The 15126-nt window shown below is 42.4% G+C and overlaps 1 protein-coding gene across 1 annotated transcript in view; it reads left to right on the top strand.

Annotated features, from left to right (window-relative positions):
* PDE9A (phosphodiesterase 9A) overlaps positions 1-15126 on the top strand; it is a 38891-nt gene extending 23765 nt beyond the window's left edge. Inside the window, 9 exon segments of the mRNA XM_075176146.1 lie at positions 3039-3125; positions 6248-6352; positions 7500-7582; positions 8424-8580; positions 9748-9861; positions 10527-10631; positions 12104-12232; positions 12421-12516; positions 14192-15126. Coding sequence (XP_075032247.1) covers positions 3039-3125; positions 6248-6352; positions 7500-7582; positions 8424-8580; positions 9748-9861; positions 10527-10631; positions 12104-12232; positions 12421-12516; positions 14192-14242 — 927 coding nt within the window. The 3' untranslated portion in view covers positions 14243-15126.

Genomic DNA, 15126 nt, shown 5'->3' on the forward strand with positions numbered 1-15126 from the left:
AAATCAATGAAGCTGTGTGCTGCTGTGTGAAGCCAGGCAGAGGTGCATGCATTGATTCACAGCCTTTTAGGCAAGGATTTTTCCGTGGTGTATTCTGAAGAGGTTGCAAAGCTGCACACATGGCTTATTAGTATTTTCTTATTGATTCATTTTCTTATTTTTCTTATTGCTATTAGTATTATTTTTTGTTCATCACTTGTATTGCAGAAGCTTCTGGAAGGCCCGTGTGTAAACCTCTGCAGAAACATGAAGAAGGATGTTTCTGTAATGGCCAGCTTATAATATAATGTAAAACTAGATTAAGCAAATACGAGCAAATCTCATCCAGGAAAAGTGTAAGGGAGGGCAGGACTAAACTAGAGTTTTAGTGTTGGATTTTTCCCAAGGGAAGGATTGGGTAGTTCTAGCAGCACCCCCAGCCACAATCACCCTAATTACCTTCTCAATCAGATGTTGTGCATACAAGAGTCATTCTGGCTCAGCACCTGTAGATCAACATGACAAGGAAAAATACCACATACCACACCCACAGGAGCAGCATATTCCCTTCAGGATATTTCATCTGGCTGGTAGAATAACAGAAGGACTCTCTGGTGGCTTTATGTCCATCTCCCATTCGCAGAGGCTGGCAGAGCTTCCCTTGTGAGCTCTGTGCCAAGCTGAGGCTGGTGTTCTGCACTTACTGCTCCCTCTCCAGCCCCTTTTCTCTGTACCACGGCCATACAACTGCTCAGGCAAAATGGCTCACTCCCAGTTTTTGAATGCCTGTCAGGTCTTAACAGCAAGAGAGAATTACGACCTGCCAGGTGGACCATACACTGTTGGTTCATTGTTGTTCTGACTATTAAGGAAGAATAGGGAGAGACAAAAAACATTATCCACAGATTCTTGTGTGCTGAGGCATAATATTTTCGCACAGTAACTCATTCAGAGTGCTAGGAAACACTATATGGGGGCATGAACGAGGCTAACAAGAGGGTGCGGAGATTAGACATGCCCTGCAAGGAGACGTGCTTCTCAGAAATAAGATACAACGCAAGCTCTAGTGAGCCAAGCACCATATAGGTTTATCTCACCCTTTTAGCTCTGGTTTATGTTTACAGAGAATATTTCAGTTCTGTCAATGCTTGTTTAGCAATGAGCATTTGCCCACATGCTCAATGTGGGGCAGGCAGGTTATAAACCATAGTCTTCTGTAAGCAAATAAATAATGCGCTCTGCAGCATCTCAGTAAACAGAGGTATGCAGCAAGCTTGTGTTCTCTTTCTCAAATGCCCACTCACTTTCAAGCCTTAGAAGAGTCCCATATTCAAGCTATTGCTGTTGACCAAGAAAGCTAAAAATGAAAACTGAGATTCTCATGTGTTCAGGGCAGGAGCTTTGAGACGCAGAGTCACCCTGCCACTCACCCAAAGCTCTCTTGGCAACAGCTGGAGTGAGATAGGCGTTTCTGAGGGTAATTCAGCCCTTCTCATCAGGTTTGTCTCGGAAAGTCTTTTCTGAAACTATTGCAAAACATATATTCTACCTCAGGGACTAGGAACAAGACAAGGTGGTCTACAGCAAAATGCTGTCCATGTGATCTGAGCACAATTCACCTCGTGACATTGTCCCTCAAGTCTTGCAGGAAAGTCTCTTTCTTCCTGTTCAGATGACTCAAAACCATTGTTACTGCATAAACTATGTATATTCTCTGGCTAAATATAATGTTTCATTAGATGAAATCATTCTTCTGGAGAGTTTTTAAGAGCCTAAATAACAGAAACCTAACTAAAAATGTCTCCAAGGCCACATTTGTGACATTGCACTCATCATGTTAAAACCCCTGGATCAGTCTACAGTCTAAAAACTACATCTGCTAATATAATGACTACATTTCATCCCCTGAAGAATTTGCCTTCAGAAATGGGAATGCAGATACATAAAATCCTGGAAGTCTATTCATTTCTGATTGGTGGCAACTGTTAGGTGCCCAGACACATCAGATTATCAATACCTTTCTTTTGTAATATTTTCAAACCCAGAAGATTAACCGGGAGTGGTAGTGCTAAACTATGTGCATCCCCCTTCCTACCTCAGAGCAGGTGTTGCCTCAAAAGAGCAGCCTGCCTTTGCATTTCAGCTGTTGGGATTCATAGCTACAGTTTACAGGAGTGGATGGTCACAAACCTGCTGCAATTTTGTAGATTTATAATGGGAGATCACAGAATCATAGAATCATATAATCGTTTAGGTTGGAAAAGACCTTTAAGATCATCAACCGCTAACCTAACATTGCAAAGTCCACCACTAAACCATGTCCCTAAGTGCCACATCTACACGTCTTTTAAATACCTTCAGGGATGGTGACTCAACCACTTCCCTGGGCAGGCTGTTCCAATGCTTGATAACCCTTTCAGTGAAGAAATTTTTCCTAATATCCAATCTAAACCTCCCCTGACGCAACTTGAGGCCATTTCCTCTCGTCCTTTTGTTAAACAAGAAATCCGGGTTAAGATAGTGGAGTTAGGAACTCCACTCTTTATGAGAAGTCATAAAGAAAGGAGATATTGACACATATCTAGAATAAATGTTTCTTTAAGGATCTCTTATTTTCTGCTGTCATTTTCTATACAGCTAGGGCCTGATCCATTTCTGTACAGCTAGGGCCTCTGGAGTCAGTGGAAAAACTCCCACTGATTTCATTGAGCATTAGAACATATCCCAGCTGAATTAGAAAAATGGCGATATTTTTCTGTGAGAAGGAATTGCTATGATACGCATGAATCACAATTACTAAAGAGGGCTGGTGTGATTCAAAGCCCTGCACAAAACCTATGAAGTCAACAGCAATCTGTCTACTTCAAAAAGCTTTCAGAACCTCTCTGTCTCCCCGCTTGCACTGTCTTTAATCATGCAATCTTTGAACATCTTTCTTTCATCTTAACAAGAGGGCTCTGCAATTATTTGATGCTTGCAAGGAGGAAATTCACTCTGCAATGTATCGTAAAGTAAAGTGATATTTACCAAGCCAATAACCTATCTGTTCCTGGCTGCAGATGCTGAGTTGTTTGGAACATATGTACCATGACCTTGGGTTAGTAAAAGACTTCAACATTAATCCTATCACGTTAAAGAGGTGGTTGGTAAGTATTTCAAATTCCTGATATTTGCAATTTTTCAAATTAAAAAATCAATAAACAAAATATTTAGTCATGGAATTAACTTGACTTACATGAGTAATCCCACTGAAAGCAGTCAATCTATACAAATTCTTAAAATGTAAGTACTTCAGCAAATGTCTGCGTTCTTGTGGTAACAGATGACATTTTTTAAACTGTTTTACATTTGTTTGCTGAGCTTTCTGTTACTGAAAGCGGTTCTTTTCTGGTGAATGCTCTTGGTACCTACTGTAAATGGAGACGAGTATCTTCAGATATGGCCAAAAAAAGGCAGCATGTGCAATAATCATTAGATGTCCTAAATCACAGGGAGTAAAAGAACAAGGCAGGAAGGAAAAGGAATTGCTGAGAAGTTAAATAACTTTCTTTGACGTGGTCTTTAATGTTGAGAATGTTGCAGAGATGCAAGACATGATAAAGATGAGACCATACCAAAATGAAGATGTCTAAAGAAGAAACACTGGAGTATTTAAAAATCAATAAGTTATCAGGTCCAAGGGAGAGCATAAGAAAGAATTTGCTAAAAAGCTGAAGAATATATTGGCTTTCTTAGAAAAACCCATCATGTTCCTAGAGGACCGTAGAACAGTAAATATTCTACCCATTGTTTAAAAAGGATCTAGGGATACCCTGAAGAATTATGGTTAGTAAAACTTACATCTCTAACTGACAAATTGATTGAAACAATAATTAAAAACATCATGATGTGAAGTTCATTATACAGATGTTTCATGTGATTCCTGTAGTGAAGAATTATATCTCACTAATCTCTTCTAATTACCTGAAGACTATGGACAGAATATAAGGAACGGTTTTGCATAATTGTTGTAGACTCCCAGAAAGGCCTGAACAAATTCCACAGATTCAGAAGGTGGGTAGAAAACACAAAGCAAGACACTGGATTCATCATGTCACAAAGCACAGCAAGAGCCAAGAGCACCTGGGCACCAGCGTAGGCAGGGCAGTGACTGTCACTGCTTGGTGTGCTGCTGTTGGCTGAATCTAACAAGGCATTAGGCTGATCAGAGACTGGAATAAGGGATAAAATGGAGCCATGTTACTGTGTCTCCATGGAAGGCATAAGGCTGGAATTTATGCCTAGGACTGGTTAAGTCTCTTTAGAAAAATGGTATGAGTACATTAAAGGAGAGATAAAAAATGATCGAGACCTAGGAAATCTCTCCCTGAAGAAGGCAGATTCTCAGTATTGTTGACCTTAGAAAGCAGCTGAACAGAAGGGGTGGGATGAAACCAAATACAATCAAGGCTAGCACAGAGTAGATAAAACAGAAAATTTCTTCCTCCTGTCTCACAGCCTGAAAACATGGGAAACAAGATGATATGTCAACACACATCAACATGCCACCCACACACATTACTTCAGGCAGCTTCCTGTTAGCTTGTATCTCCAAGTGATTTGCTACCACTAGCATTTAAGACAGCCCTGTTCTGAACGATGAGGGGAGTTTATTATGTATTTTCTATAAAGGTAAGACAGGGTGATATTTCCTTTCTTAAACACTAGCTTCACAGAAAGAAAGATGATTAAGAAAAGCCTCAAGGACTCTGCTTCCAACTATGATACTTCCCAAGACACAGTCTGGGCACCAGTTTGAACTTAAGTGGGTAAGAAAAAGCCACCTCATGCATATGCTTGCTTACTTGCTCCCACATCCACTGGCTACAGAAGTGTTCCAGAAAGGGGAGGAAAGGATGACTAATACAACCCAGTCACTCCAGCCCTTCAGTGCTCTGAGTGAGGAGTCCCCTCGGATGCTCTGGGCTCCACTGCTGGATGTATACATTACATCCATGCAGTGTTGTATGGTGCCTGGGCATGACCACGGTGTCCATGTGGAAGCTGTGAGATACTGCCCACCACCTGTGAGCCTAGCTGTCAACCATATTGTGCCATTAGTTATTAATTTTAAAATAATGTAATATATTTCTAAAGTCCTTGTTGCAGAATAATCTGAACAGCTTTTGCAATGAAGACCCCAAATGTTGAATAAGCATTGAAACCGCATGGTTCTCTTGGCCTCATCCAGAGCTTTGAGGCTTCCTAGAAGTCAGGTCCCAGATTGAAGGGTTTGATCCTGATGGGGCTTGAGGACTCTTGAAGTAAACTCACTATTTAGCTGGAGAAAGGGACATGAAGTCCGTCCATGTCATTAATTCAGGCTCAGTAATTGAAGCATGTGCATAAGGGCTCTCTAGGATCCAGGCTACAGAGGATTCAGCAGAAGGGGTCCAGCAGTGCTGCTGGTGCTTGGCTATTTTGTGCAGGACAGGATACCAAAGGCTATCCAGTGCATTGGAAGAATGTGTTAACCCAGCTGTGCCAGCTTCACTCAGCTAACCCAGCTGACAGTAGCAAGGACACATGGAAAGACAAGCTTTAGCTTGCATTTGTAATGAGGGGCACATAGCCAGGATGTGTAGAAAGTTAAAACACGCAAAAATCAGTCCCATGTGCCTATATGGCTAAATCTCTCCCATGCTACCTAGCGTAGGAAATCCACAGAGGTACGCTAGTATGCACGCACGTGCATTCACATCTTCTCTTTGCCAAGCAACGCATCCCGAAGTGCCACCTCTGAGCATTTGCAAATGAAATAACAACTACATTTCAGCCTTGAAGATTTCAAAGCTGCAATTTGCATTCAGCGAGAGAGGGGAATGGGGATGTACTTTGAGTTCTTTACACACCCCAAAGTCACCGTTTAACCACCGCACAGTTTGAAATACAATTTCAGGATGAGAGCACAGAGTCCTGTCTCAAGACTGAGATGCACTTCCAGCTGTGCTGGGATGTTTACCCATTGCTAGTTGGTGTGAAAGAGAAGTTGCTATGAGCTTTGCCTGCTGACAAATTCTTGAAAGGCAGTAATCTCTCACCCTCCCCGAGGAAGGCAGAGAGCGTCAGAGGGTCTTGTGCTGTCACTCTAGCAGAAAAAAATACTGTCTCCATAGGACTCCTGTAGGGATATACAGTGCTTCCAGAGAGGCTGGGAAGCATATGTAATCATGTTTTTATAAAGAAAGAGCACTCCTGTCTCTGACTGCTTCATTCCTTCTCTCTGCAGCTGTGTATTCATGACAATTACAGAAACAATCCCTTCCATAATTTCCGGCACTGCTTCTGCGTGACCCAGATGATGTACAGCATGATCTCGCTCTGCAGCCTCCAGGTATGCCCCCCATCTCAATAGTATCACTCCGTTTCCATCATGGGGCACATGTTCATTCACTAAGCACCATGACACCTGTGCCACTTTCCTTGCAAAACAGGCCACCAGCTTGCTAGCAAGTGATGATCTTTGCAGTAGCTGCACTTCTTCAGTCCCTGGGGAGAGGAGGAGGGGTGTTGCATTTCCACCTCTGGCTGCCCTCTCAGCCATCCCATCCCAGACCCTAAGCACCTACACAGCTTTCTGAGGCTGCTGGGAAGCTACTTCACCTCCTGGATATCCCCAGTTTGTACACTGAAGATCTTTTGACACTCTGATGGCATGGAGCATCCATGAATCAGATCCAAAAGCTTACTGAATTATGGTCTGTGGATATGGTCTTCATCTGCGACACAAAATGTTCCCACAAGAGGTTTTCTCCAAATGTATGTTTGCATCTAGGTGAGCTACTGCGAATAATGCCTTGCATGTACTGTATGCAAGATTCACATTCGACCTGTACTTTGCCCAAAAGTATAGGCATAATTTATTTTCATTGACTGGATAACCTGTGTTTATATATTCATTTCATTTTTGTACGAACCAGATTTTATTCAGTTAAAAAATCCCTTTCTTCGCTATAGTTAAACATGTCAGTTACTGGCCTAAGTCTATTTTCATGCCAATAAGAGTATGAAGAAAAACTTGCTTTAATGGAAGGTCATCCTTTTCAGAAGCTGTGGGAATGCAACACTTAATTTTTCTCACTCTTTTCATAACTTTAGTTAATGCAGAATGCAATGGCAACTAAGCTATCTTCCAGCCCTCCCTTAACTAATCAGGATGCTCAAATGACTTGTAAGAGACTGTACTAATATCTCAGTGTTTTTATATGATCTCTGCAATAATAGCAAGTTTCAAGCAAATTGCCTCCTCTGAGCTGCTGTTATTTAATGCAACAAAGGCAAATCTGAGTCATTTTTACTGGAAGGGAAGGCAGAATTCTCTTTCTTGATTGAAGTAAATTGATCTATGGAAAAATATTTCATTTTGCTCAGATTTGCATTTCTCTAAAAAGTACATGTGGGTGGTTTTTTCACTTCTTTTCATTTATGGGGATAGGGGAAGTAGAAATCATAATACTACATTAATGTTTTGTATTTTACAGGAGAAATTTTCCCAAATTGACATCTTGATTCTCATGACTGCAGCAGTATGCCATGACTTGGATCATCCGGGCTATAACAACACGTTAGTCTGTCTCTTACTTTCTCTTCCCTTAAAATTTATTGGGAAGGTAATACCAGCTGGCATTTTTGGTAGATCAGGTTTTCCTTCTCACAGCTTCAGCTGGCCACGACCTTCCCCCAAGGCCCTGCTGTTCACTCACACGTGGGCCAAGGCAGATCTTCATGCAGAAAGCTCAGGTCTGGGCTGGGGTTACCAGCTGTCCTTGGCTCTGTAAGGAAAATGCTTTTTCAGATTTCTATTCCAACACTTTCCCCCACTCCTGAGAAAACAAGGTAAAATGTTTTACAGCTGAGAGAGAGGGCATAAATGCTTATAGCTCCATTGACTGAAATGGAATAATTGCACTAAAATGCAAAGGGTGATTTAACTTACACATTATCTCATAATTATAAATCATGAAGTGCATATTATTCTATTTATTACCATGTGAGGAAATTTGACCCATGGACATTTTTGTGTGCATGTATGTGTGTGTGAAAAAGAGAGCAATTCATTAAATAAGGGCAGAACCCATTTCTGACAGGGATCAGTGAGAATCTCTTCATTGACATTAGCGGGGGTTGAATGAAGCCCAGGCAGTTCCTTCTGTATTTGTTCTATGTCATTTTAAGCTACAGAGACTTAGTAAAATTTTAAAAAAAACCCTACAGGGGAATAGTGCCCAAGATTATATTAAAGTAATATCTATCTTCTCTAAAAATCTGATTTAGTATTAACAATCAAAAACCAAACTGCAGCTAATGGAATAAGTATTGAAAAGAATGTAAATAAAAGTAAGCAGCATGGTTTAGAGCAGCTGGTGTGTGTCTGCAGGAGTTCTCATTGTTTTTCTTCACATCAGCTATCAGATAAATGCACGAACTGAGCTTGCGGTACGCTACAATGACATCTCCCCACTGGAGAACCACCACTGTGCTGTGGCTTTCCAGATCATTTCCCAGCCAGAATACAATATTTTCTCCAATGTCGACCAGGACCAATTCAAACAGATAAGACAGGTATGAATGCTGCTCCCATCTCTGTCGTACAAACTGTTCCTGAAGATGTAAGCATGCACAATGCGAGTGAATCATTCTCCCTAGAGGGTAGGACTGAAAAAGCCCCTCACGCTGGAAGGATCCAAGAGGGATTCTTGGAAAATTTCCACAGCAACACTCCCTGGAATGTCTTGCTGAGAAATAATGAGTACATCCTGACTACTAAAGCCTATGACATTTTGGGGGTAGATATTTATGTTATTGAAGGAGCCAATTAACTCTGACTGGGAAAGGATTAAGCTCTCATGGCCGAAGTTTATGCTTTAAGAGAACATTGTATTAATTTTAAGAGGGGCTTCAAAATGGGAAAAGATTTACAACAAAAGAGCACTTGTACTGTTGGAAGAGGCTCTGGTGGACTGGGAGTCATCACAGTTATCTCTGAGACAGTGAACAATGCTACAATTCCCATTAGAGCACTAAGGGCCAAAATTCGGTCTTAGTTTCCACGTTACACTGTCCTTACACACCAAATGAAAAAGCAGACCAGTGTAAGGGCTCAGATACCGGTCTGGTTGGAGTTACTGATTCTGCCAGTGCATGGGAAGCAGGCATGGGCCCAAAATGGATAGATCTGTATGAAAACCTAAAACTTTAAATTAACCACGTTTTCCCATCATAAACTCTGCCTAGCAGGAGGATACAGAGCTCCTTCCACATTGGCTGCATCTAGGTATTTCAAAGCCCTTAATCCAAGGAGGATGGGCACAGAGGACATGTGCATCTACTGATCTTTGCCTCTTCCTAGGGCCACTAAGAGTCAGCAGCAAAACCTATAGTGCTTTCCAAGGAGCCGAAAGTGGATCTTGGCAAACAGAGTGTGGTTTTTAACATCCTGCTGTACAGTTTGTTTTTCCACAATTAGTCAATCAGAAAGGAAAAATTTCAATGCCTCTGGAATATCACACCAGCGTTACAGATCAATCCAACCATGATCTTCATATACCATGAACTCTTTATAACCCTCTTCCAGTTTGCTTGGCAGTTTCAAGTCAGAAACTTCCCCTTTCAGTGTTAACAATGTAATGCATCTGAGGCTTTTGTGAATAAGAAAGACCCTACTTTGCTCTGCATAGTAGACTTTGTAAAGAATGTCAAGTTAATATGTGAACATGTTTTCTTTGCTAGGGGATAATTACATTAATCCTGGCTACAGACATGGCGAGACATGCAGAAATATTGGACTCTTTCAAGGAAAAAATGGAAAATTTTGATTACTCAAATGAAGAACACATGACCTGTGTAAGGAGGTTTTGTAGATTATTATTTTCCTGTGCATAATGTGAAAGCTTGTAGATTAACATTTGTTTGTTTAGAAACCAAGATTCATTATACGTTATCAAAAATGAATCCTTCCTACATCCTCTGCCCCACCAAAAAGAATTTAAATTTGGATGTGCTCTATATAAAATAGATTATTCCCGCTTTAGAAATCCCAGAGTCCCATCAAGAAAAAAAAAAATATTTACTCTGTCAGGATATAAATTCTTATTGTCCATTACTGTGGGGCAAAAAGTATCCACAAGAGTAGTCTCCTCTACTTCCTAATCCAGTCATCTTTGATGTTCAGGGAAGCCTCTCTCCAGCTGCCTCTGAGTGCTCCACAAACAACTTCATGGTCATTTGTGGCTGAATCTCTTCAGGCAGCAGATAAGCTCACGTCCCACTGTGACACATCCCTGTGCTACAGACAGGGAATCCAAGGCAGAGGGGGGATAAGTGATTTACACAGGGTAACTGAGAGAGTGGAAAAGAATCCAGATCATTTAAGACCTCTGATTTAATCCTAAAACTGTCCTTTCTGTTTGAAAATATTGCCTCCCATTGCATTGTAAAGACACAGGTTCTGGATAGGGCAAAAAGGGCTGGCAATAAGACCGCAGTATTAAAGTATTATCCTCTTTCAGCTGAAGATGGTACTTATAAAATGCTGTGATATCTCCAATGAAGTCCGCCCAATGGAAGTAGCAGAGCCCTGGGTAGATTGCTTACTAGAGGAATATTTTATGCAGGTAAGAATGAGGGAGAGATGCAGTTGCACAAACTGCTGCTCTTCCTGAATGCCACCTTAGCTACAGGTGCTCTGCTGTCTGACAGCCCAGTCTAGCTCTAGGATGGAAAGGCTTCTTTTACAGAAAGCAGGAGAAGGATGTCAGCAAGAAAAGCTGTTCAGAAAGCAAGTGAATGCAATTGACTGTAATTTGCAAATGAAAGACAATAGCAACCTAGAAATCCTAATATTAGCAGACTGAAGCTTGTTCTCTGTAAAGTGGCTGCCTTGCAAGTTCGTTTGACATATAAATCATTTTTGAGCCAAAAGGGCAAGAGCAGTGGCAAGAGAAAGTTGTCAAGTAAATGATACCAAATATCACACAGGAACTAGTTCAGATAATTTTCACTCTGTGTGAACGTTTGCCTAAGACAAAGCAGATGACTTGCTGAGGTGTGCAGTTAGACTTTTAAGCTCCCCAGAACTTTTCTCCTCACTGGATTCCCAGCTGGACACAGTTTCTGATTGCTCAAAAAAGGATCCCTGGAAGAACAGCCCTCAGCTGCCTCCGGCACATGGACTCCTGAGCAGTTTGTACGTGCTGCGACAGTGGGATCTCAAGAGACACGCAGCTGCAGTGCTCTGAGAAGGAGATTCCAGACCTTTCTTGTGTGTTTTTTCTATACCTTGATAGGGTGCATGCTGAGGAGGGCTTCTCACAAGAGACAGACATCTCGGATGATGTGCCAGAAACACTCCTCGCTCACTGCATCTGCAGCTTTTTACTCAAAATTACAGTATCTGTGTGCCTTACTGTTTTGGCCACCCAGCAAAAGCACTATGTGCTGAAAGACCCAATAATTGAGAGATAAAGTCTGCTAAGGATATCTTTTTTGCACGCACAGTCTGTGACCTCCTTGCACAGGAACCCACATAGAAACAGTGAGTTATGTGGTCATGTAGGTAGCTTGGTAAACTCATTGCAGTCAATGGAACTGTTCTCCATTGACCCAGCTAGCCAGAACTAGTTTTAAACATTAGTAAAGAAGGATATGTAATTTCTGGTTGAATACCCAAAAATAATCACTCTCTGGAGAATGATGAGGAAATCAAAGACCTATTCCTTCTCTTCCCAAGCAGCAAAAGCCAGCACCACCTTTCTGAATGCTCAGAAATATTTTACCTCACAAGTCCCATGGGTTTGCAAAGGGAACCAGGTGGCCTCATTGTCCTGTAAGCCTGGAGGTGAACGCTTTCATGACAGTACCGTGCAGATATAACTGAACAGAGTTCTCTTTATTCAGATGTTTGCTCTCAACAAAGCAGGGTACATTGGAACAAGGGAAGCATATTGCTATTCCGTGCTATCTTCAGACACCACTGAGATCTGTATTAGAAGGCTACTGCTCTTTAGCTAGTGATCTACTTGGTACATTACTCTTATCACAGGCTTCTAGCCGAGATTAATATTTGTTAACTCTGGATTTGTTCCAGAGCGACCGGGAAAAATCTGAGGGGCTTCCAGTGGCACCGTTCATGGACCGCGACAAAGTGACCAAGCCAACAGCACAGATCGGCTTCCTGAAGTTCGTTCTCATCCCCATGTTCGAAACAGTAACAAAGGTAAGTCACCCAAGGCCAGAAGCAGAAGTGGGGGCATGCAGAGCTTCAGTGTTTGCTTGACAGGTGTTTAGTTAGCCAGGGAAATGGGGATGTACAGTTCACGCCCTGTCTTTCACCCCATATCTAGCATGCACAAGTTAATGAATACAAAAGGAAATGTTGATATCCTCTCTTCTGTTTTCACCTAGCTGTTCCCAGAAGTGGAGGAGGTGATGCTCCAGCCCCTTTGGGAATCCAGGGACCGCTATGAGGAATTAAAACAGATAGATGATGCTATGAAAGAGGTAAGCTCTAAATATCTCTTTGACAAAGCAAACATTATGATTGAATAAGTCAAACGTTGTAATTTAATAGCAGCTTAATTCCAAAACAGTAGGAATGTTTATGGCATAATCATAGTCATGAGAAACACATTCATTATACCTGGCTGGAGAAAGGCGTGTACCATGAGCAGTAAGTGTGCACAGGAGCATGCCCTTGCAGAGTCGACCAGGCACCACACAAGTACGGCCGTGGGAAGGGAGCTGCTTGCAAGAGAGGGACCTCGAGATGAAACCCAGAGATAACTGAGGGGAGTGTGTTAGCAAACACCTCTTGCCGGCAGGAGCTGCCTTCCCCTGGGAAGGATTTAACCTGGGCTAGATTGCCACAAAATGCCCTGGGGTTGGGCAGTTCAAGGCACTGCACCACCAATGCTTAAGTTTATTTTTGGGGAAGAAATTTCCACTCACGTGTCTATCATCAAGGATGCACTTGAAATTTTATGAGGCATTACCCTCTAATACACAGCACCCAGTAGGATTAAGCACACAACCAATGAAGCCATTTTATGGCCCAGGCTGAGTGGGCACCTCCATTTACAGTGTCTCTCATTTTGACGTGTAAGGCTTAGGGGAGGTAGGATATACATATAACCACATTTGCTGTCTCTGACCACGTCTGCGTTGCTTCAGGAGCCTGACAGGGCAGAAACCGAGGCAGAGACCACCCCGGGAGCGATTGCCCCACACCCAGAGTGCAGCAGCCAGCGTGCTGGCCCAGCTCCCGCAGCACCCTGCAGCCTGTGGCACTGGGCCTGCACGCCTCCTTGCATGCCTCTTCGAGTGCTTCTTTTCCCTGCCAAGGCAGACAACAAAACCAGCCCAAATGGCATCGCAGTGTAGGGGTTTTCTGACATGAACAAATTTATCATGTAGATGGGATACTATCAGTCACTCTGTCATTAAAATAAATTGGGAAGTACCCTGGAGCACTAGTTGTGCTGATATTGTTTGATATGTGGGAAATGAAGGTTCATTCACTTGATCGTCCTTGGCTGGATGAGGGGAATAGTAGCTTCCCGGTGTAGGTCCCACCTCCTCCCAAACGCTTTGGAGGAAAAGCCCCTCGGCAGCACAAATACTAAGGCCGGTTAATCAAAGAGCACATGTTTTGACGGCACTAAGTTATAAAGGAGAAGAAAGTCTTTCAGGCATTCTTCAGTTTAGAGTGGAGCATTTCTCAAAGGAGGGAAGAAAAACTCAAATATGACTGCCAGACTTTCTGAGTCCCATTCATCTTTCAAGTTGAGCTGAGATTTTACTTCTGGTTTACAGAAGCTGTCAAAACAGAAATTTTATACAAACTGATGGAGCTTTAATTATGGTTTATTGGCACAAGAGGTCTTAGGAAAATAGGACCTGGCTGAATTCAGAAATATCCTGAAACAAGAGGAGTTAGTTAATAATTCTAGAGCCTAGCATGGCAGATGAAAAGAAACACCGAGTGCTGTTTATTCAGGACATAAATCCAGAGCTGTTTGGATTAAACGGTGCCTGTGATATACCATGCTGCTGCCTATTACTTCCCAAGAAACGTCACACATGCTTTGTGGAGAGATGAGCGTTTGACTCACAGCAGCAATGAAAAGTGGCACTGTGTGAGTGAAGGGTATTAATCCTGCTTTGCTCTTCATTTCAGCTGCAGAAAAAGAAAAGTGAAAGTTTGACCACCAGCAGTACCGAAAAGTGAGACGAAAAAGACTTTGAGCAAAACATAAGCCCTAAGGTTATTCTATTTTTGAGAAATACTGTATTTGCCAAACAGACATGGTGGCTACGTCAAAATCCAACTGGGACGATGTACGCGGAGAGGTGGCAGGCACGGATGCACTGCCTGCCTGTCTGCCTGCCCAGGCGCCTTGTCTGCAGCCTGCAGCCTGCTCGTGCAGGCACTGCCGCCGTCGGGCACCAAGGGCTCCCCTCACTCCGGCATGCCCACCGCAGCCCCCCCGGCAGGACTTCCCCTGCAGACGTTGCACAGGTTGCAGCACGGCTCAAATCTTCAGCAGATTTGCCTTTTTGGTGACTACACTGACCACAGTCTGTAGAGACAAAGCGGAGTTTAGCTAAGGAGCCTTCTCTGGAAAATGATCCACCGGCATCCAATAATGAAAGAAAAAGTTGTTTTAGTCAAGATACTATATATGTGTACAGCAATATGCTAATTACAGCATAGCTTAACAGATGCTTATATTCTGACAGGGGTTCTGGCATATATTTTTGTTTGCCTAGTAGGCCCTAATGACACATTTCTCTGTATTAGTCTCTGAATTTTATAGTATTCACAGTACATTCAGAAGCCCAGCATAGTGGATGCAATTTTTTTTGTTTTCTACCCTAGAAGAAGTCAGAAGAAACCTTAGTGAGTTTGCAAGTTTGCTTTGTGGCCTGGTACAGCTAGACGTCACAGGATCCTTTAGGACGAGCAAAGAAGGGAGCACAAAGCTGAAACCACTGTGCAAGCATATTTTTATCCTTGTGGATGCAAAAAGCAACAACAAGAAAAACCTTCAAAGATGTACAGATTTTTTTTTTTACCTTTAAACTGATCTGCTAAATAATATATTCTTCTAC

Source organism: Calonectris borealis, chromosome 1 (assembly GCF_964195595.1).
Source record: "Calonectris borealis chromosome 1, bCalBor7.hap1.2, whole genome shotgun sequence".
Classification (NCBI taxonomy): domain Eukaryota; kingdom Metazoa; phylum Chordata; class Aves; order Procellariiformes; family Procellariidae; genus Calonectris; species Calonectris borealis.